This window comes from Physeter macrocephalus, chromosome 21, assembly GCF_002837175.3.
Source record: "Physeter macrocephalus isolate SW-GA chromosome 21, ASM283717v5, whole genome shotgun sequence".
Taxonomy (NCBI): domain Eukaryota; kingdom Metazoa; phylum Chordata; class Mammalia; order Artiodactyla; family Physeteridae; genus Physeter; species Physeter macrocephalus.
Genome location: NC_041234.1, coordinates 2,940,175 through 2,963,355, shown reverse-complemented (window position 1 = coordinate 2,963,355; position 23,181 = coordinate 2,940,175). Strand labels below are relative to the sequence as shown.

Sequence of the window (23,181 nt, the reverse complement as noted above, 5' to 3'; positions counted from 1 at the left end):
GGCTCACTCGAACTAGCAATTTGAGCATTATTACAAATGATCTGTAACTATGCTGCAGAACCATTTTCATGCTGCTGAAAACCTCAGAATTAGAGTTTGAAAAGCACACGCTTTGAAGGATGGCTTTTCTGCAGTCCTCTGAGAGAAACAGAAACATTTTCAGTATCTTCGTTTTTCTATTTACCTTTTAAAAACCAGCTTAACAAGTTCATTATTAGTGGCTTGCCAAGGTACTGAACATTTAAAAAAAAAAAAAAAAAAAAAAATCAATACTGCTACAGAAACCTTACAAATAAAAGTAAAAATTGCCCGAAACTGGAAAATCCCTTTATAAAAATCTTATATCTATTTATTAAAACTAAATAAAAAATAGATAAGGTATGAAAAAATGGAGACAGGATGAATGCTTTAATACAAAGCACTCTTCTGGAAAAAAAGCTTCTAACTGAAAATAAGGACATTAAGCTTCATACCACTGACACCACCAGGTATTTTAATACAAATAGGAGATATTAAAAGAGAGCAAACAAGACACCTCAGCCCCAAGAAGGTGACTACTTGTATGTTAACAGAGGCCCTATATTACTTAAATTAATTTACGGTCTTTAAAAAACAACTGGAATGGTGTCATTCTTGAAAAAGGCACATTCCACGGGCCCTATTTTGAATTTGAACATCTAGATGACTGTGGAAAACCATTTTCTCAAATGACTGAATTCCTTCTATTAGCTATTCCCCAAAATCAAGAGTAGAAACATTAAAGGTGACAGAATGCATTCATATTTATGGTTTTAGAGCACTGAACAGTAAAGTTACCAGGACATCTAAAAAAAATATGACCAAACCAGCATCCTTTACTTGATTAAACCTGTGTGAAGGCAGAAAACATCTATACAAACCATACAGATCCACATGATAGAAAACACCATGAAGCTATTTTTAAAAATCACATCTTCACAGATTTTTCACTAATATGAAGGAATATTCCAACTACAATATGAAGTGAAAACAGCAGGATTCAAAACTTTCTACATAATATGAGCCCAACTGTATTTTTTTTTAAAGGCATATATGTATATATATATACACACGTTTTTTAAAAAGCAGGAAGAAAATTTTTAAAAATCTTAATAGTTATCATTTCTGGGTAGTAGGATTATTGATGATTTGTTGTTACTTCTTTTTAATTTCAACAACAAACATGTACTGCAGGTATAATAAAAAGGTTTTACAAACCACACAAAATTCATTTGAAAAGCCACGAACTCATGATCAAAGACCACAAAGGAAAAAATTTAGAAAGACAGACAAACACACAAAAAAAACGAGAAGTAAAAACCACGACTGTTTGAAGGAGCAATGGTCATTTCTTCTTAAGTGTTTGGCCTAAAAGTTAATGGGAATACCAAAGAAGTAAAAACATGTACTGTAGGCTCAAGTGTTCTTGAAACTCATTAGGACCTGCAATTTTAAACCTCACTGAGAGAGTTCCAAGTTCTGAAGTTAAAGTTTTGTAATACAACACAACGAATAAAATAATTAGCATTGGGACTCAGAATGATGCATTTAAAAATTTGAAAGCTAAAAAGCTTCGGACATGATGGAATGAGTGAGAATGGAATAGTGAAAAGTTAAAGATTCTTTAAACTCAGTGTTGTAGTGCTGGAAAAAGCACTCTCATCCTAATGACAGACTGGGCCTATTCGGTCAAAGTTTCTTACGACAAGTACTGTTGAGATTAAGGAGATGAAACCCTTGGATGGGGCCTAAAGACAGACTGCCCTAAATTCCAGGCCACAGCATTCAGTTATGTGAGGGTTCTACGGAACACAGCAGAACAGTGTAAGCAGTTTGCTGGAATCACAAAAGCACCACTCTTAGAATTGAAAGGAACCTTAGAGAGCATCTAGTCCAACCAGCAATACTATTCCTAATGTTCTGTAACTTCCAGAAGTTAAAGAATTATATGCTTATGATATAGCTTATGTCCTTCCATAATGGGGTCTGCACATAACCTAGAAGCACAACAGAGTACTCAGATTAATGGGTAGAAGTTTTTGCTAATCAGAATTCAAGCCTAACAAAATCTCAAAGGTCTGCTGAGGGTCAGTAGTTAAAGTGCTTTCTGCCAACCCAGGAAATCTTTAAGGGGGACACATTCATCATGACCACAATCTCAGGATGGGAATGGGCGTTACTATAAGAATGTTAACATTGGCACGAGAGGAAGTGAAGGCTTGAGACACTAGTCCTCGGAGGAGCAGGATTTGGGTAGGAAGAAGAGTCTGTCCAATAAGATGAAAGTGAGAGGATGGGGGGGTGGGGGAAGGGTACTGAAAGAGAAGAAGCAGCAGGACAAAAAGCCCGGTGTGTGCAGTTCCTTGTGTCCCCAAAACACAGAGGATGAATCAAAGCCTTTCCGCAGAGGCACTGGATAAACTAGAGCCCGGGGGGAAAGGGAAATGATGAGGAAAACATCCTCAAACTGGAGCTGCAGAGAGGCGACAGGGCCAAGATCCAGGTGGGAAAAGATTCCAGGGCCCAAAGCAAAAAGGAAAATAAATTACCCTTGGACTAGAGGATGAAAGCTAGGAGTAAGGTGTGAGTATGCATGCATCACAAAAGACACAAAAGGAAGTCAGAGAGAAAGAAAGAGTGCCAGTCGGGGAGAGAGAGGGAGACAGAGAGGGAAAAGACAAAGAGAGGGAAAAGCTACACTGAATCATACACATACAGAGAATTAACAGAGAAACAGAAGGGAGAAAAGCCTGTGAGAGAGACTCAGGGATGGAGAGAAGCTGCCTGGAACACAGGCACCTAAAAGGCTGTGTGCTGTACAAATGAATGAAAAGACTTGAACATTTATAACCAGTAGTGCGCCCAAAGGGTAAGAGCAAGCCGCATGACTTAATCTCATTTGTGAATTCTGGACCCTGCTATTGATTCTACCTGGTACGGTCAACAGTTGTGTGCTGAGCTGAGCTAACTAACTGTACAGGCAACAGAGGGGTTCAAGAGGAGCAGCACAAGAGAAGGGCAAGTGGGTGGTCACATAAATCACAGGGACAGGAGCTTTCAGAAGGACCACCCAGCTAGTCACTTGGCACAGTGGGGGGTGGGGTGCGCAGTGAGGATGATGGGGGAGGAGTGTGTGTGTGCGTGGGTGGAGGGGGGGCGGTTAACAATAACAGTCTCCTTCCTGAACAGTCATGGGACTCAGAACAGTATCTACCACAACAGCTACTACTTCCATAGGGAAGAGGAAAGATAATTCAAAAGACTCACCTAAAAAAAGGAAGGAATTAAAACTGACTGAATCAAAGCCAACCAACACTTACAGAGTACTGTGTATGCACCAGGATCTGTGTTAGGTGTTGGAGATACAGAGAAAAACTAAAACAAGGAGTGTGACCTCAAGCTGCTCACAGACTCAAGGCAAGAGACCCACAGGTTCGACGGAGGGCCAGGAAGCGCCAGCATAATCCCCCCAAGAGCAGCAGCACGAAGGCGCACAGAAGAGGAGAGACGCTTACTCTGTGACATTGCCCTGCCACCCTCCCGCCCTGCCAGCGAGACTAGGGTGGGTCGGCTAATGTCTGAGAGTAGGAAGTCAGTGACTAATTCTACAGGAATAATTCTGCGAGTTATCATGACAAGCAATAATGGATACCACTGTCTTCATAACTTTACAAGAAGAGAAAGCCTGCGATTGTGCAAGTGAGTGACAGCAATTCTTCACTTATCTCAACTACTGGGATTTCTAATTAATTTGGTTTACTATTTAAGTGTCAATTTTTAACCCAATTTTGACAGCAGTCTTTCTAAACACTTTGTCTTTTTATGGAAAGTAAGAGCAGCCTATTTTAAAGATATATACTCTACATGGATATCTGTTCTATGTATAAGACCATACAGCTAGAAATGATTTTCCCATTGGGGCCTGAGAAAAAGCAAAAATACCCCTCTTCTCTCTACAGCTATTGTTTAGGATCCTTCTCCCTCTGCACACTGTACTGTTACCTGGAATTATTTCTTGCCTGACAACCTCAGTGCCAACTGCTAGAACTGTGCATAAAAGAAGAATAAACAGGCTCACAGGGAGGGTGGAGGTGTTTTCCCATTAGTAAAGATGATCAATCTGACTGCATTAACCCTATTGTTGTTGTTCTGAAATATTTTGGCTTATCTCCCAGTTCTTAACTGCATTCTGGACAGCTGAGATGGCCAGAACAACAGCTCTGGATATTATACTACACTATCCATTTATCACTTTAAAGTATGACACAGTAGCTTGATTTTTCCATTGCAAGAAATGTGGACACTGTACAAATATCCTCTTCTCCAAAGAAATGGAAGTACTACTAACAAGGAGAAACAGACTGCTCTTAGGTAAGTGATAATTTAGGAACAGCAATTCACTATGTCACCATGGTTTGTTCATGTTTTTGTAACAGTTATCAAACGGCATTTCTCTCAAATATAAATATGGTGAACCAATGAGAGATATTGTTCAAGAAAAAAATCCAAGACAAGTCAAGCTTAATGGATGACTTAGACTAAGTTAGATAGATGCGTGGAGAACTATCATAGCAGCATTATCATGAGGGGTAGTAAGAACAAAGGAATATAGCCAATTCATCCCTGGCAATTCTGGAATTCTCTCAAGCCTCACAACAGCAGTATCAGAGTAAGGATGACTTGATGAAGACTTATCTAAAGTTCAGCATCCCAACTGTGCCTCTTTATTAAAACAATTGTTGTTAGGTTTCTACACATACCCAGGTCTAAACAAGCTCTACTTAAACGGATTATCAAAAAGACAGAAACAATATGCTGTTAAGACTGTTAATCCCACATTTAGATTTAGTTTTGATCTGACCTACCTACTTTTCATAGGACTATGTTAACATGCAATCGACGCACTTTTAAACCATCACCACTTCATCATGCAATGACCAAGACGAAAACCAATTCCATCTGTACTTCTGTGTTCTCACAACTTAGACACTATTCTCACGGCTTGTCAAAACCACACTTGAAAACTGTCAATGCTGGTAACTTAAAGAAGTTGTACCTGTGCTCTCAGGTTAACGTATAGATCTTGTCTACTGTTACACGGAGAAAGAACGCACTGAAGTTCATCAGCAAAGTAAGTGGAGAGGAGACACCTGGCAAGTCATACTGAAGTTAGAGAACATTAATGGCAAAAACCACGGCTGCTAACGTTAACAAGTCACAACGGTGCCAGGCACTGCTCTAGATGCTTTTGATGTTTGACTTCATTTAATGATCATATTTACCCGATGAGGGAGGTGCTATTCTTAGCCTATTTTACAGACAAGGAAACTGAGGGGCAGAGAGCTGAAGGTCACATGGCCAAAAGGTGACACTAGTCAAGATATCCTATTTCCAGGGTCTAACCTCTGAGTCATTAATGTTAAAACTCTCATTTTATAAATAAGGCGATAGATATAAAGTATGCTTATAAAAGAAAAAGTATTTATAGCTTTAAGAAAACCGTTTTTATTATTGTAAAAATAAGTAAGTTATTTTCCGCATAGGGCATGGTAACACTGAAACCTTGATATAACCCTGCCAACAGGGTCCAAATTGTGTGAATTCTGGCAGTAAACAGCAGAGATGGAATCTGACAGTTTGATCTCATTCTCAATTCAGTGAGTTACAATGAGGCACCATTTTATTCTTTTAGTGGAGAACTTAGCAGCTCTATGAAATACATAAACACCCCTCACATCTAGATTCTGGGAAGTCTTTCTGGGCAGCTGAGAATATAAAGTCTACATTATTAAAAAAAACAGTCCTACCCCCAAGACAAGATCTGCTAATGAGACTTGATGTATGTTATAATTCTCTCCTTAAATCCTTATTACACATGACACAAAGATTAAAGGATAAGCAAAATTGGCGCATCATTTTATCCTGTGACTACCAGTACATTTTTGTGGTAGCATGAAGGGCTGTTCCCCTATTTCTCCCTTTTCACCCTGAATGAAAGTCAGGTGGCACAGAAGTACAGGACATGAGCTTTGGAGACAGAATGCATCTAGGTCTAGATCCCGGCTCCCTCCTCTCCTTGTTTCTGGCTGTTCAGCACCAGGCAGGCTCCTTACCTTTTCTAAGCTGCAGTTTCGTCATCTGGAGAGTGGGAGGCACCCCTACTTCAAAGGCTGATTGTGAGTACTGAGTGAGACAGTGCACACAAAGAGCTAAGCAAAGTGTCTGCTACATGATTCAACAGCAACAAGTGGAGAAGACAGCAAAGGACGTCAATCATGTCAGAAGAAGGCGATGGAAGACTTATGAGGTATGTACTGACCCAGGATATTTTCTTTCTTTTACATGGTATTTAATATAAATGGTGAACATGAAAGAAACTATTACAAATAATGACAAATCACATTTCCCTTATTAAACAATCTCTCTTTAGAAAGAAAGGCCTAGCAGGGGAAAGAATGCTAAAAAGTTTATCCAGAATTTCTATGAAATCTAAAATCTGCAATCAGAAAAAAGAAGAGTAAAAACAAGCTAAAATACCCACCATGGATCAAATGCTGGTTGTCTTTTTGAGTGATTAGTTCCAGAACTGCTTTCTGATGGTAGGGAAGAAACTCTGGTTGACACATTGTTTTCATGGAAAGAATTATCTGGACGTGGAGATGGCACTGAATAAAGACAAAGTAAGCCACTGATATACTCTTTTGGTTAAAGCAGTTCTCATGTTGTTCTATTGCACTTTCTCTCACACAAACAAAATAAACTAACAAAAAGATAAGTCAAAATCCTTATTTGCCCTTCATATAACTCGTACATTTTCTGAGGCTGCAGGCATTCCAGGGAGCATTCCCCCCACCCCCAACTGCTTATGACAGTAACTTGCAAGGGTCAATTAACACCAGGCAATATATATTCAAGGCATAAATTGATGTGTCAGCTGATAAACTGGAGAACATCGTAGGAGATTTAAAAGTATGAATATGATCCCCATCTCCCTGTTTTGACATTCTTTTAAGTTGAGGCTTTCTTACATTATAGACCCAACTACGTAAAATCTATTCTTAGTGTGAAGGTATTCTTAACAGTATGTGTACTGGAATACACGAACTACAGTTTAAGCCTTGCCACTTGGGAGGTGGCATCAATTTTATATTTTTTTAAACTCAATTCCAAAGAAATTCGGTTATTTGTACAAAAATACTATTTTTCTCTAAGTTTTCAATCCAGGAAACAAAAAGACAAACCACAATGTATGTGAGTAAATACTTTTCTGCTTTTCTTTGGGGGGTGGGTGGGTATTATCTTTTTCTATCAATTTCTAAGCTTGGTCATAAATGAAAATATATTGCAAATTTCATCACAAAAGGAATATACAGGCTGTATATAAAGACAAATTACACCATATTACTTGACTCTTGGCCAGCAGGACTGAAAATGGGAAATATACTAAAAAATCTGTCATTTCAATGATACCACTAAATCTTCATCTAGTTAGATTTAGTAGCATGATTGAAATGAGCGATGTCTCCAAATGTTTCACCTAGTTAAATCTTTTCCTTCTACTTCTGGACTTTCTAAAATAAAGATGTTCTACCTGCCAAACAGTGAAGTCGATTATGAGGGGCTTTGCTGATAGTAACCAAGTTAATTCACTTGCAATAAAAATAAAACTGTGTTTCTAGAGGTCAAGGACTAATTAATTAATTGAAAATTTAGTTAACATTTTAATATTAAAGTATACTCTCCAGACATCTATAGAAATAATACGTGTATGATCCACTTTGGAAGTAAAACTTACAGTGAGAGAAGAAAATACTTTTGTTTATATGTACACTACAATATTTTGCTTAATTAACTTTTAAAAAACTTTTTTATTTATTTTTGGCTGTGTTGGGTCTTCGTTGCTGTACGGGGGCTTTCTCTATTGTGGTGAATGGGGGCTACTCTTCGTTGCGGTGCGCGGGCTTCTCATTGGGTGGCTTCTCTTGTTGTGGAGCACGGGCTCTAGGCACGCGGGCTTCAGTAGCTGCAGCATGTGGGCTCAGTGGCTGCGGCACGCAGGCCCTAGAGCGCACGGGCTTCAGTAGTTGTGGTGCACGGGCTCAGTAGTTGTGGCTCGCGGGCTCTAGAGCGCAGGCTCAGTAGTTGTGGCACACGGGCTTAGTTGATCCGCGGCATGTGGGATCTTCGTGGACCAGGGCTCGAACCTGTGTCCCCTGCACTGGCAGGCGGATTCTTAACCACTGCGCCACCAGGGAAGTCACGTGTTTAATTAGCTTTAATCTGAATTAAAATTTTAGTCCCATAAGGTTCTAAAGTAACCATGGCATCAGAAAAAAGAATAATAAATGCATCAAAAGGCATATTCAATGCCTTATACTTTTCTCAAAGGTTGGCCTAGGAGGGAACAGAGTAGTCTAATCATTCAATATACATTAGGTCCTGCATAACAATTGTATGCATTTATTTAGCTCAGGTTCCTAGTTAAAATGACCAAGCAGTTGTCCGTGTTAGCCCCCAGTTCCTGCCCTTTGCTGCTGTCCTCCCAGATCAACAGAGTAACGAGAAGCTGGGCAATGTGGATGTGGCAGCTGTAGAAGGTCGTGGTGAGCCCTGAAGGAGGCTTTGAGAAGCTGAGCCTCACGGACTCAGGAGGCTTGCTGAGTGGGCTTACTGCCAGCCTCACCACTAGGGGCTGGGGATTCCTGGGGGCTCCCACTCTATTACTACCTAGCTCCTTAAAGGTGATACCTTTCTCTCTCAATCTCTCCTAAATCCATTCAGCCACTGAAACATCTGTTATAGTTGTCAAACATCAAAGCACATTTTTAAGGTCATGCAAGTACACTTGAAGATTTTCTTTCATCCAATCAACTAATATTTATGAAATTGCCAGGCAGTGTGCTAGTCAATGAGGGTAAAATAGGAAAAGGTAAAGGGCCTTGTAACCTTGCGAGAGAGAAATGCAAACAAAGAATCAGTACCATGTGGTGGGTGTCATGTTAGGGACAGAGGGCCATGGGCGGAACAAAAGAGGAAACACTTCACTTCACCTAGGTGGGCAGGGAAGCCATCACACTGCAGAGGACCTCAAAGCAGAATCTCAAAAGGGACAGAAACAAGTTGCCCAAGCAGGGGGAGTACTGCATTCAGGTCAGAGGAGGGCACGGCCTGTGTGAGTCCCATAGGCTGGGCACCAGAGTGGAGCAGGAGGAGCTGGAGAGGATAGCAAGGGCCAGGGCACAGAAAGTCTAGAATGCCATCTTAGGGAACTCAGATTTTGTCCTGATGCCAATGGGAAGTCGCCAGAGGACTCTCAGCAGATGAGAGATAGAGGACTGGGGCTGGGGTGGAGGCAATGGATTGCCCTGTTATATTTTTTTCCCTGTAGCACTTATTATCTTTTTCTGCTCTATGTAATTATTACATTTAGTGTTGCTCTCTCCTCATGAGAATGTGAGCTCTGTGAGGGTGGAGACCTTTGGCTGTCTTGTTCACTGACGTTCTAAATTAGAAGTGTCAGACATACAAGTGACATTGATAAATATTTTATGACTTGGGACTTCCCCGGTGGTACAGTGGTTAAGAATCTGCCTTCCAATGCAGGGGACGCAGGTTCGATTCCTGGTCGGGGAGCTAAGATCCCACATGCCACAGGGCAACTAAGCCTGCGCGCGGCAACTACAGAGTCCACGCGCTCTGGAGCCTGCGCGCAACAACTAGAGAGAAGCCCCCGTGACGCAGTGAAGAGCCTGCGTGCTGCAAAGAAAGATCCCGCGTTCCACAACTAAGACCTGACGCAGCCAAAAATAAATAAATTTAAAAATATATATGTTACGACTCAATCGAATGAAGGAGCTGGGTTTACCTCGGTAGAAGCTGCCAACTCTCCTCGGAACAGGATCATTGTACAGGTGTCTGTTTTCTTTGGGGACAGTGCCATCATCAGAGTGGGGGTCATGATATGCTCCACCCTGAGATAAAAAATAGGTTTATAAAAAGTAAACAACAGAGAGATAACGAGGTAGCCTGTGAACGTAGAACGGTGCCTAATTGATCTATAATTTACTCTGGGATCTATTTAAGAGAAAACTCAGAATTATGGCATGAGGAAAACTGCTTACTTTATAAGCCAGTTCGAATTATCTGTGGGAGATTGGGTAGGAATAAATCTTAAAAGCTAGACTGTAATGATGTTGAGTGACCAATCTTTACAGACATGTTCTATTGTAAAAGGTAGCAGCTCTAGAAAGTTCAGACCTCAGACTTCTGCCGTGCATGGAATGAAGAGGTGCCTTCTCTGGAGGACTCCTTAACGGAAGATCGCGCCACAGTCATCTCTGGAGGGAGTTGCTCTCCGGGCTGGAAGTCAAATTTCAAAGGATTTATGAGTGTCCTGTTCCTAGGGATGAAAATCACCTAAATCGCCATGGGTTTCATTTGGTATAACCGGTACCTTAACTGGCTAAAATTAAAAATGTGAATTGGTTAAAACACAAATTGTCCTATAAAAGAGTGAATCATCTGATGAATGTAAAATAAGTCAAACAAATGTCACACAGATGGAAAGTGAAATTCTCATTAAAGTTAATGCAAGCAGGGAATGAATTACTCTGAAAATAGTTCAATTAATTATTAAAAATAAAGAAAATTATCTTCCTAATATCTAGAAAGTCATGGTCTGAGCAGCACTCAATTAGAATAGAGTTAGAGATTCTGTTAGTTAATCCAAAATTTCTCTAGCAGATTTTAGGCTGAGTTCTCAAAAAAGAACTACAGATGCAAAATTATTTTTCCTGAAGGACTTACATGGCAGATTAAGATGAAAACAAACATTCTTTGGATATATCAAGGAATTGAATCGGTACCCTTAATAATTTCTGCCTTAAAAACTCCCTAACTACTGTAGTTTTTGTACTTAAGTTCTCTTCTTAATCTTCTCTAGGATAACAGTACTTATACTTCATGTATTTTCTTAATAATCACGGCAGCACTCATCTCCGGAGACACTACCTATTCCTCTCAAGGAAGTGAGTCACAAGCTAAAAGCAGCCTTGATCCACAGTGGTGTTCATTGAGGGGAAAAGTAGCATTTTCTACCCTCAGAAAAAAAAGATTAAGGTATAAAATTACCAAACCATTCAGAGGAGATAGCTGAATTGCACATCTGTATATTATGCACAGAAAGAGTATTATTTTGAGCCTTACATGGTATGTCAAAAACAGTTTATTTGAAATTTAAAATATGATTTTCTCTTTCTTCCCCTCACTCCCCAAATGTACTACGAAAGGATTCTGGGCAGGAAATTATCCAATGTAGCCTTTCTTCTTTCTACTTTGTGACAAGATCTCATTTGAATTTTATCACCTGCATTGTTTACAAAGACCTCTACATCTAACATAAACTCTAAGCGACAGAGCCAGTCCAGTCCCCTTGCTCTTGAAGGTGCCTACAGTACTTTGCAAGAGAGTGATTCCCATCATTATTCACAGCTTCAGTTACTTTTCAAGCCATCTGCCATCTTTGTGCCTTTAAACTTGTACTTTCTTGCAGCTTGGCACTGCATTTCCTGAACTGGACTTAAAATTCAGTAACAGTTGGATCTGTGTTTAGCCGACAGTTATTGTTTTATAATTAGCTTATTTCCACCATGTTCATGAAGCCTTTTCTCTAGCACTCTCAGAGAGCCAGTCCATTTGTCCATTTTCCAAGGTATAGTTTGTTTTTTTTTTAACTTCTTCTCTATTTACACTATGCTTAATGCTAACACATTTTACTGGCTTTGACCTCCATGTAACATCTATGTGTAGCTACCAGACTCTAGAGATCTTTCTAGGCCCTAAATGATCCCTTCTCTCTAGAGGGGCTCCTCCGACGACTGCTCTGACTCCAATCATGACACCTCCTACCCCTCCTCTCACCTGGGCCCCAGACAGTCTTTCCAACCTCGTGGAGAACATCTCTGCATAGGGGCCCAGGGTCACGCTTCAACCTCAATATGTCAGCATGACATGATGCAAAAAGCTCTGGCCTAGGGACCTGGACATTGCCTCAAGATCCCAGCTCCACCCTGAACTAGCTGGGTAAACTTGGGGAATCCACCCAACCTCTCAGAGCCTCAGCATCCCAGCTCCACCCTGAACTAGCTGGGCAAACTTGGGCAATCCACCCAACCGCTCAGAGCCTCAGCATGCTCATCTGTGCAATGGAGGGGTTGAATGTGGTGACTTCAAGTCCTCTCTTCTACTCTGAAAAGGAGCTCCTAGAAGAGAAACCTTGAAGGCTTCCTCTTTTCTATATTCAATCCTTCAATTCACAAGTCCCGTTTCTACTTCTGAGAGGTCTTTAGACCCACTCTTCCTCTGTCTTCCCACTGGCACTGACTTAGTCCAGAACATATTCTCCTCACCCCATGCTTGGATTATTGCAAAAGCCACTCTAAATCTTGCATTTTTTCACTCCAGCCACGTGGCCCAAGTTGCAATCCCACAACTCACCATGCGACTTAATGTCTCAATTATCCTCCTTAACTTCCAGATATCCTTTTTGGCGCTCCCTCGAGCCTCTTTCCTGATGTCCACTCTACTTTCTTCCACTGGTGAAACCCCCAACATCTCAGAAGTTTCTGCTCATATACCACCCCTGCCCCCTGGGGGCCTCCTACAATCCCCCGCTGGGACTGTGCCACTCCCCTCTGTCCCTGTTCCCCTCTGCCCCTGCGGTGCACACAGCTCTAGCACAGTGTGGGCATGCAGCCTTACAGTATTATTACTACCTATCTATTGGCAAGTGTCATCCCACCACCTCCAGCCCATACATTCTAAGAGGACGGGGACCACATCTTTTCCATCAGAGCCTATCACTGTGCCTAGCTCAGTAAATGCCTGAATACGTCTTCATCCTTTAGCCACAAAACCTCTCTCCACATCTGAGCTCTAAGCAAGACCTTCAGTTGCTCCTAAAGCCATTTCTGATTGCTGCTGCCCACAGTGATCTCTCCCTGTCCTCAAGTACTTTTTATAGCCAGTGCCACAGAAATTTAGTTCTTAATTATTTCATTTTTATCATGTATAATTTAATCTTCCTTGAGAGAAGATAAATTTCTCAAGAGCAAGAACCCTGTCTCAGACTCTTTTGAGTGCCCCAGAAAACCCAGGATAGAGAAGGTATTCGGTGTCTAAAGAACAGCCCCCATCATCCCAGAAGCAGTAGCAACAACTAAGACATTTACTCTGTGCCCGGCATAGGGCACACAGTGCTTTTATACACCATGTTTAATCCTCACAACAACACTCAGACGACGAGTCAAGGCACAGAAAGATTATATCACTTTCCCAAATTTACAGAGTTCGAAGCACACTGCAGGACTGGCTGCCTGGCTTTCCAGCTCAAGATCTTAGCTGCTTTGCTACACCAACTGCTCAGCTATTGACAGTCTCCCCCTCCCCAGCACTCATCTTGCTAAGCTTCCCACTGCACAGTCCATCTTATTTTCTGGAGCTCTGACACACGCTGATGAACCAATTTTTGTATCCTCTAAAAGGAGAGTACTTTTCCTACATGACACTCTTTTCTTCTTCTAACACTGTTTTTTCTCCACCTTCATTTCTTTGATGCAGGTGAATGTTTTATATCACGAAAATATAATTTTAAAAATATGTGTTCTGTTATAAGAATGCTGCTTCTTTTAAACAGGTTAGTGTCAGTTCTAGAGTCTGAAGATCAATAAGACAGAAGGAGCATTATGCTAAAAACATTGCCTTGAGATTTAAAAACAACCCAAAAGACTGAAAATTAGCATTTATCCTGGCCTGAAGTTATATTTACCTGTAGTTCTGGATAAATTAAAAACTTTTCAATTCAGTTAAGATATCGAGTAAGGTATTAGCAAAAGGGTTTGATTTAAGCAAACGTGGTTTGGAGAGATTAGAGAAAATCCCCATGAATTCACACTGAATTTTGAGAAAATTAAAAACTAACCCATATAGCTGATGAATTCTGTAATAAATCAAACTAGGATTCTCTAATACAAATCAAAACTACAATTAGGTACCACTTCATGCTGGTCAGAATGGCCATCAATAAAAAGCCAACAAATAACAAATGCTGGAGAGGGTATGGAGAAAAGGGAACCCTCCTACACTGTTACTGAGAATGTAAGTTGGTGCAGCGACTGTGGAAAACAGTATGGAGGTTCCTCAAAAAACTAAAAATAGAATTACCATATGATCCAGCAATCCCACTCCTGGGCATGTATCTGGACAAAACTATAATTCAAAAAGATACATGCACCCCTATGTTCACAGCAGCACTATTCACAATAGCCAAGACATGGAAACAACCTAAATGTCTATCAACAGATGAATGGATAAAGAAGATGTGGTACATATATACAGTGGAGTACTACTCAGCCAAAAAAAAAGAATGAAATAATGCCATTTGCAGCAACATGGATGAAACCAGAGAGTATCATATTAAGTGAAGTAAGTCAGAAGGAGAAAGACAAATACCATATGATATCAGTTACATGTGGAATCTAAAATATGACACAAATGAACCTATCTATGAAACAGAAACAAAGTCAGGGACGTAGAGGACAGACTGGTGGTTGCCAAGGGGGAGGGAGGTGAGAGAGGGTTGGATTGCGAGTTTGGGATTAGCAGATGCAAACTGGTATATACAGAATGGATAAACAACAAGGTCCTACTGTACAGCACAGGGAACTATATTCAATATCCTGTGATAAACCATAATGGAAAAGAATATGAAAAAGAATGTATATATATGTATAAGTGAGTCGCTTTGCTGTACAGCAATAATTAACACATTGTAATTCAACTATACTTCAATAAAAAATAAATGAAAAAAAAATAGGACAAAATATGAACAAAATATGCCAGAAAGGAACATTTAAGAAAGGAAACAGATTTTGGAAAACAAGCTTTCTGCGTTGAGTACTCAACAATTAGCTTAAATAACTAAAAAAAAAATTTTTAACGGATTAGTCCTTCAAATATTGCTTCCTTAAATGTGTCCTATCAAGAAAGTATGACCTCCTGCAGTAGGGACAACTGCACACTGACCCCACATCCCCGCACCACCTTCCCACGATGAGCCGACAGATCTGGTCAAGGTCCTAAGTTGTACCTGAGGTGATAAGAGCTGCAGGCTGTTGGCTCTGGCCGCCATCCCTTGCCCCACGCTCAAGCTTCCGTCCAAGCCTTTGGCTCTCACTTTGTCCCGGGTCACGTACATGGAATGCCTGTGTGGACGCTGCTGGGAGGAGAAGGGGCTGGTGTAGCCAAGTCCATACGAAAAGGATTCATGAGGCGCAGACAGCGAATGGGAATGGCTGCTGTCCATGTGTTCGGGCAGCTTCAACTCCTCCATCGTCTTAGAATGCCTGGTTGTGGTTCGGCGTGAGTCAAGAGTGCCCTCACTTCGGTTATTTCTCCCCGAGGGGCTGAGCAAAGTTCTTGTGTCGCTGTGCCTGGTGAGGGTTGGGCTGGTGGGAGAGTTCAAGTCCAAACAGCTGGATGGGAAGTACCTACTGGTACTGGACTCTGCGATCTGGGCCCTGGCTTCGGAAAGGTTGCTCACAGACTTGGAGTCACTCAATGCCCCATGGCTTTTGGCCTTGGTCCTATAGGAAGGACTCCTAGAGGACTGGGGAATGGTGTCGATGTAGCTATGCCGACTCTGCTTCTCACTGGGCTGCAGCGTCCCGGCTTTGCTCTGAGAACTTTCCATAAATGAGTGCCGGTTCTGCTGAGATCTGCTGCTTGACTTGAGGTACTTCGTGCCCGGGCCTTCCGAAGGCTTTGGGTCAATATTAAAATCAAACTCTGTCTTTGATTTGGCTTCTTTTGGGCTGAGAAGGTGTGGTATGTTGTTGTTGGTCAGATCTTTGCTGGTAGACCCAGGCTGGCTGCCCGCTTGGTAGGTTTTGGTGTGGATGGGACTAAGAGTAGCTCCAGCAAGGTTTCCGTTCAGGAAGCTTTCATTGGCAGGAAGACCTTCGTCAGCCCGGGGCAGACCCACACCTAGGTTCTGGATGTCCTTGCTGTTAGATCTGTGATGAGACTGCAAAGCCGCACTTTTGCTGGCTTGGTTTCTATGTCAAAAACGAAAGAAGTACATCAGTTTCCCTCAAGGGCAGATGCACAAAAAGTATCATTAAAACAAAAAAGAACAAATACCTAAAACACTGCAAAGACTAAAACCAGTAACTCTCTCAAATATGTGACTATAAATAACATGTAAGCTATCAATAAGAAGTGACAAAAAAAAATAAAAATTAAAAATTAAAAAAAAAAAAAAAAAAGAAGTAAGTTGCTTAGATCAAGTCACTCTGCCACAAAGCACTGGTCCTGATGAAGTGCTTTGGCATTCTTAAATGCTCAGCTAACTTACTGCCAACACAGCTTCTAACTGATAATCTGGGCAAACATGCTTTTGCTATGTTGGTGCTCACATGGGTGTGTGCTATAGAAAGCCTGCAAAGAAGAAGAGGGCTGAGCTACAGGCAAACTCTTTATAACTCTTTGTCTGCTTGAACATCAGAAGGAGACATTTAGACTTGCAGATCACTGTGTTCCTTGAACTTCGTTTTTATTCGTAAAACTCACAGCCTGCCTCAGAGATACACACTCACAGCACATACACACCAGCACCAGTGTCTCTTTTGTCTTTAGCCTGTATAATCAACGAATGAGAATTCTACCAAGGTAGTCAAGAAAAGAAAATGATACTCTGAAAAGAAGTGTGAACTGCCTAGCGAGGTTTGTTGGAAAACATGATGATCAACGTTTATGTATTAGAGAAGCAGCAATACCCGGGGCGTGTCAGGGTCAGATACCTCCCGTACACTAAACAGAAGCATGTCTCTAACTGGATCACGGGGATCTAAACAGGTAACTTCTCTCCAAAAGACACAATTTATTCTCTTCTTCATTTCACACTTCATTATTCCAAATGGGCTGAGGCTTCATCTGGACTGAAATCTTTAGGACTGAAAGCTTCATTTCCTACTTGGTTTAAAATACAAAATATAAATGCTGAGAAAAACCCTGTCCTCTATTTGAAAGCCGAAGCTGACATCGCAGCAAGGTCAGTTTGTTCTACTGTAACTATTTAAAGGACCAAATTGTGGTTTGAGATAGGTAAGAATGCTTTTAAATGAACAATAACTTACACAATTCCCTTTTTACTATGCATTCCAAAAAATTTGCTGCATATACTGCTATTGCTAAAGACGGTTTGATCTGGGAGAGTTTTGTTCCCATTGCACACTAATTAGAGGAAAAGTCACATTTTTTTCCCCTGTAGAGTGTTAATCTGTGAAACTATGCCTTCCTGTTTTCTCTCTGAGAATCCACTCGTTCAGGCATCAAAGGCAAGGGCTCTCATCCTTTCCTCCTACCTTTCAGAGGAGTGTTAAAAAGTATCTGATATCAAGCATGCCTGTAATAGTGTGGAAAGCCTCATCTCCAAAACGCACGTACTAATATCTCTCCCAATCGGGTCACAAAAATTGCAACATTAAATAAGGTCACTTAAATATGAGCTAACTGACAGGATCAGAGGCCATGGATACTGGCAACTGATTTGTGTTTTCTTCTGTCTTCTTCCATGACCGTATCTACTGCCTCATCTTGATTTACAAGCAAAACCTAGAAAACCTACAAAACTCAGTGTTTTATGGTTTATCCAGGAATAATACAGAAAATATTGCTGTTAATTTGGGTGAAGAAAATCAATTTTGTATAGTTTATTTCAACCTAAATAAAATGTGAATTTTGTTTAAAAAAGAAAAATATGAGCTAAGTAAATGGCAGACCCCAGACCCGGAAAGAAATTACAAAGAAAGGAAAGTTTCACTTTCTGTTAAATGATGTTAACAGAGTCTATCTCCAGATCTATAGAGGACAGTCCTAATGTCAGGTTTTAAACCATTAGGGTTGTTTGTCAACTTACATCTTGGTAACTAAAATATCTCAGCAACTTCTCAAAAAACCCAAATGATGATACGACAGTCTCACCCATAAATAGATCTAAGTGTGTTGGTCATTCCCCACGTGCCCAACCCCCAATCCATTCTCCATTCCTCTCTGCCCCAACCTGGGTCTGGGGAACCCAACACTGCAGAGTGTCACCCAGCCTCCCTTGTCACCTAACTCCCAGTTGGGCTTAGCAGTGCAAGGGGCTGGGGGCTGTCTCCCCCGGCAGTGGCTCCCTGACTCAGATCATAGCTGTGCCTCTAGATTACAGCTCCCACAGGGTGGTTTCCCCTGCCTGGCTCCCCTGGACTCTCACAACCCTATTTCTTCCTCTTTCTCCTTCAGGCCTAGAGAGGGTAATCGCAGAGATAACTCAGGCAGATGTTGTGAAATGTCCAAAGCTCCAAAGAGGACATCCAGAAAAGGGCAGAGAAGAGTGAAGATAGCTGCTAGAGCTTTTGAAACTCTTGGAAACACTGCTCTCAATGTGGAGCACAAACCTACGTATGTTAGGAAGAACATGTTCATAGTAACATAAGATATAATTTCTAATGTGAAAAGAGAGGCTATAAAGTTAAGGTGGAAACATTTGTCACAGAGTTAGGTTTCCCATAAATGTACAAAGTGCCTAAACCGCTATTCTGAAAGTTTCTGTCTCGGTATTAATCTGAAGCCACTGAGCTCTGCACACAACTCCTACATAGAAAGGGCATCATATTGTCTTCAAATTGGAGCTCTGCCAAAGCACAATAAAAAACTGCTTTGGAAATTCCATAGATCTCTTTGACACACAACTGTAAGGAATCTGTGTTAAACTGCCAACCACTTAAGAGGATTTTATATATAAACCCTTCTTAAATGGTTGGCAGGATGGATAGATAAGATGGTTAATTTCTAGTTAAAATAACTTTTCAAACCAAACATCAAAGACGCAAAACTACACTTTTATGGGGAAGACTGGCGAAGCAGGACTGCTGAGAGGGCAGTGTGGGGCAGGATGAAGCACCATCCCACCATGTCCAAGGTGAACAGAACCTCAGGAGAGTCTGAAGGAGACTTAGGCAAGGGCTAGGTAATACGGAGTCCACTGCCTCTCCTACAGAGACATGAACGTGGAAGACAGAAGACAGGGTGTGTGAGGATATGTGTATGAGGATACTGGTGTGTCTCAGGGACAAGGCAGGGCACCAACACGATATGGTGCCCTGAACATCTCTACAATGGTGCTAGGAAGTCCAACGGAGCCATGGTTTGTGCGGAATTAGTGTCCCCAACAAGAGCTTCCATGGAGGAAATATGGACCATAGGCAAGCGTGGAGCAGAAATGTTTCCAGATACGTGTAAACTGAGCTAATGGTTTCTTTCCCAGAGAAACCAGTTAGGACTGTTTCTTTAATATATTTAATACAGTGTCAAGACCTGAACACAAATTCTTCCAGAGATTTTTATTTACTTATAATTTTTATTCTCATCTGCCTCAAAGGGGGATTTTGTAGGACTCCTCAAAAACCCATATGAACCGTATCCTCATGGCCACACACATCCTCCTTGACAGATCCCTGAAGAGGGTTCCCAAGGAGAGCCATGGACCCCCATGGGGATTTCTCCCAAGTGAGTCATTACAGGATGAATACACAGGCCTCCTTTTATGGTATGGTTATACCACCAATCACTACAGCACAAATCAAAAATTTATCATCAGTCTACTGAACTTTCTATCAAGATCCTTTTTCTTTGCAAATGTAAACTAGAGGAGTCAAGTGACAATCAAGGTAGAAGGGAGACAAGAGCACCTGAACTGGGAGTGACCCCAGATAAGACACAGACATAATGTGAACCTCCTAAACTCAAAGGAGCAACTGAAAGATGAATACTGGTCCTTGCCTTAATGCACCGATCTCATGGAAAATGACAACAAAGTGAACACAAACTTGGTGAAACAGAATTTGAATCTGCTCCCGGGCCTCCTTGCAAACAAACAGGTAAGAATGTTTTATAAGATGTGAGGGAAACAATGACCAAACCACTCACTTTAAATAGGGAACAGCTCTAAAACACAATCACACCATCGCAGTTAAACAGAGAAAATACAGGGTAAATGGTTATTGCTTATTTATAGATGCACTCACAGATCTAAAAAGTACCAGGTCTTAAGCTTTCAAAATTCCAATTGGTTAAAAATAATTGTTCTATGTGGAGAGAAAGGGGGGACATGGGAAAAAACTTATATAAGGAAAGCTTCATATTAAGAATTATTGTTTTCGACTTCTCTTCTAATAGTAGATAAGAGAAACTATTTCCTATCTTCCATAATTTAAGCAACGCTGGATGACAAGACCAGCTTCTTGGAAGAGGAAGGAAGACAAGGAGAGGAAGGACACTGCCCCTGAAAATGCAGCCAACAGAATTAAGGAACGTCACTTTTGGAGAGAGAACCTGATTGCAGGGTCCAACTCCTTGCGCCCCTCCTTGCCCGCCCCCCCGGAAACAGATGTTTTTCTTAAAGATTATGCTGAAAATTACATTAGAAAGCATCCATTTTAATCACTATCTACCAAACTAACTTTACTATTTCTATATTTGTATTATTTCTATATTTGTATTCTTATGAAAAACTAATTTCTCAACTCAATGATTAAAAGAGCACCAAAAACACAAGCCCCTGCTATGGAGCCAGAACTACTTGGTTCAGTTGCAAAGGCTGTCCTAGGTGCCTTCCCACCCACCTGTGTTTGGCATCTTCCGCTCCCTTCGGGAATATCCCTTTGCCCTCACCCATCCTTCTTCCTCCAGGAATCACCCCTGGGTCCCATGTACACAGGATCTTCTAGCTCATGAGGCCAGAAACCCCCTCAGTTGCTAACCCATGCTACCTTTCCCAGGGAATGCACAGGTTTCCCTTGGAAAATCTTGTAAAAGATAGGAAAGTCTTTATGACCCACACAACTCTTTAATTTTGGTTCTGAATCATGCAATAAGCATAAGAAAGATATTTTTGAATAAGGAGGGCTTTCCTTCTTTTCTCTAATTGCATCATTTAGGCAGCCACCTCCTCCACCTACTTGTAAGACCAATACTGCATCTGTATTTCCTTAAAAGGGAATATTTACCTATTAGACAAAGTGCTGCTTTCCACGTGGTAAGGTTTTCTTTTTGCTGACCTTGAAGGGGAGCGATCCAAAAGTCTCTGGGTTTGGAATGTAGGGTGATTCAAACACTGTTCTGTCAAGTATCTGTCAGCTGGGTCCAACTTCAGTAAATTCTTAGGAAATAAAGTTAGGATTGGAAAGAACATCACAAAGTCAAATTTAAATTGTAATAAAAACCATACTTCTTTTCCTTATAAAAGAAATGCATGGTCATTGCAGAATATCTAGCAAACACAGTTTAGTCCAAAACAAATTTTTTTAAAGGACTATCTAAATCACCCATAACCTTACCATTGCTGTCCTCTGGGAATATGCCCTCCCAGCCCTTTAAAAAATATCATGCATATATTTTTTCTTTTATAAAATCTGGCTTATATTATACACATAAGTTCTGTATACTGCACTTTTCACTTACTAATCAAAAACATTTTTTACAACATAATTTAAACATCTAAAATATATTTTTATTTTATTTTTGGACGCACCATGCAGCTTGTGGGATCTTAGTTCTCTGACCAGGGATCGAACCCGAGCCCTCGGCAGTGAAAGCGCGGAGTCCTAACCACTAGACTGCCAGGGAATTCCCTAAAATATATTTTTAAATAAGTATATATTCATATCAAAGAATATACATTCTTCATCTTTTTCTTGTCCTCCTCTCAGGAGGCAGCCCATGGTACCAGCATCTTGCGAATCCTTCCACAGGTACTTTGTACATATCTCTATCTGCTCCTTTTATTTTATCCAAACAGTAGCATACACACAATAGGCTGCACTTAGCTTTCTTTCCACTCAACATTAGATCTTAAGAGATCATTCCGTATCAGTAAACAGCCTCAAATTTAGACGTACCTTAGGCAGCATTTTGTTTTCCTTCTTTTATTATTATGAACAATGATGCAACAAATAACTTTACAACATGTTTTAAATGACTACATGGAAGTTTGTGGTATGATTTATTTACTGATTTATTGTTGGATGTTTAGGTGGCTGCCACTTTGCACTATTATAATTAATGCTGTGATGTACACCTGAAATCATTGCATATATCCATGATCTCTTGCATAGGATAAGTTCCCAGATATGGAACTGGTAGGTATGCAAACTCTTAAGGATTACCTTCTATGTGTTGCCAAATTACTCCCTAGGAAGGCTGTCTCAAATAGTACTTCTCTGAGCAATTGAGAGTCTACCAATTTCCTGGCACCCTCATCAACGACAGGCATTATCATTCTTTTTAGCACATACTTGTCAACTAGCTATTTAAAAAATGGTATCTCACAGCTGTTTTTTTTTTTTTTTAAATTGGGTATACACTTTATTGAGTAAAATCATTTGCAGCCACTAAAAATTACATCATCAGAAATATGTGAAGACAGGAAAAAAAATTCCTAATAAAATTTTAAATAAAAACAAAGCTATATAACAGACATATAACAACAAAGTAGTTGTACCATGTATAGCTCTACGCTTTTTTTTTTAAACATCTTTATTGGAGTATAACTGTTTTACAATGGTGTGTTAGTTTCTGCTTTACAACAAAGTGAATCAGTTATACATATACATATGTTCCCATATCTCTTCCCTCTTGCATCTCCCTCCCTCCCTCCCACCCTCCGTATCCCACCCCTCTAGGTGGTGACAAAGCACAGAGCTGATCTCCTGTGCTATGCGGCTGTTTCCCTCTAGCTATCTATTTTACATTTGGTAGTGTATATATGTCCATGCCACTCTCTCTCTTCTTCACAGCTTACCTTTCCCCTCCCCATATCCTCAAGTCCATGGTCTAGTAGGTCTGTGTTTTATTCCCGTCCTACCCCTAGGCTCTTCATGACATTTTTTTTTCTTAGATTCCATATATATGTGTTAGCATACGGTATTTGTTTTTCTCCTTCTGACTTACTTCACTCTGTATGACAGACTCCAGGTCCATCCACCTCACTACAAATAACTCAATTTCGTTTCTTTTTATGGCTGAGTAATATTCCATTGTATATATGTGCCACATCTTCTTTAT

General features: G+C 40.7%; 1 protein-coding gene across 2 annotated transcripts in view; it reads right to left on the bottom strand.

The window, feature by feature from the left end:
* Positions 1-23,181, bottom strand: part of CDKL5 (cyclin dependent kinase like 5) — a 182,853-nt gene that overhangs the window by 8,616 nt on the left and 151,056 nt on the right. For both annotated transcript variants that reach the window (XM_055081670.1, XM_024115266.3), the window contains exons 12-16: positions 21,126-21,277; positions 15,164-16,130; positions 10,276-10,377; positions 9,884-9,989; positions 6,560-6,683 (exon numbers count right to left, since the gene is read on the bottom strand). In XM_055081670.1, coding sequence (XP_054937645.1) covers positions 6,560-6,683; positions 9,884-9,989; positions 10,276-10,377; positions 15,164-16,130; positions 21,126-21,277 — 1,451 coding nt within the window. The remainder of the gene's footprint in view (positions 1-6,559; positions 6,684-9,883; positions 9,990-10,275; positions 10,378-15,163; positions 16,131-21,125; positions 21,278-23,181) is intronic.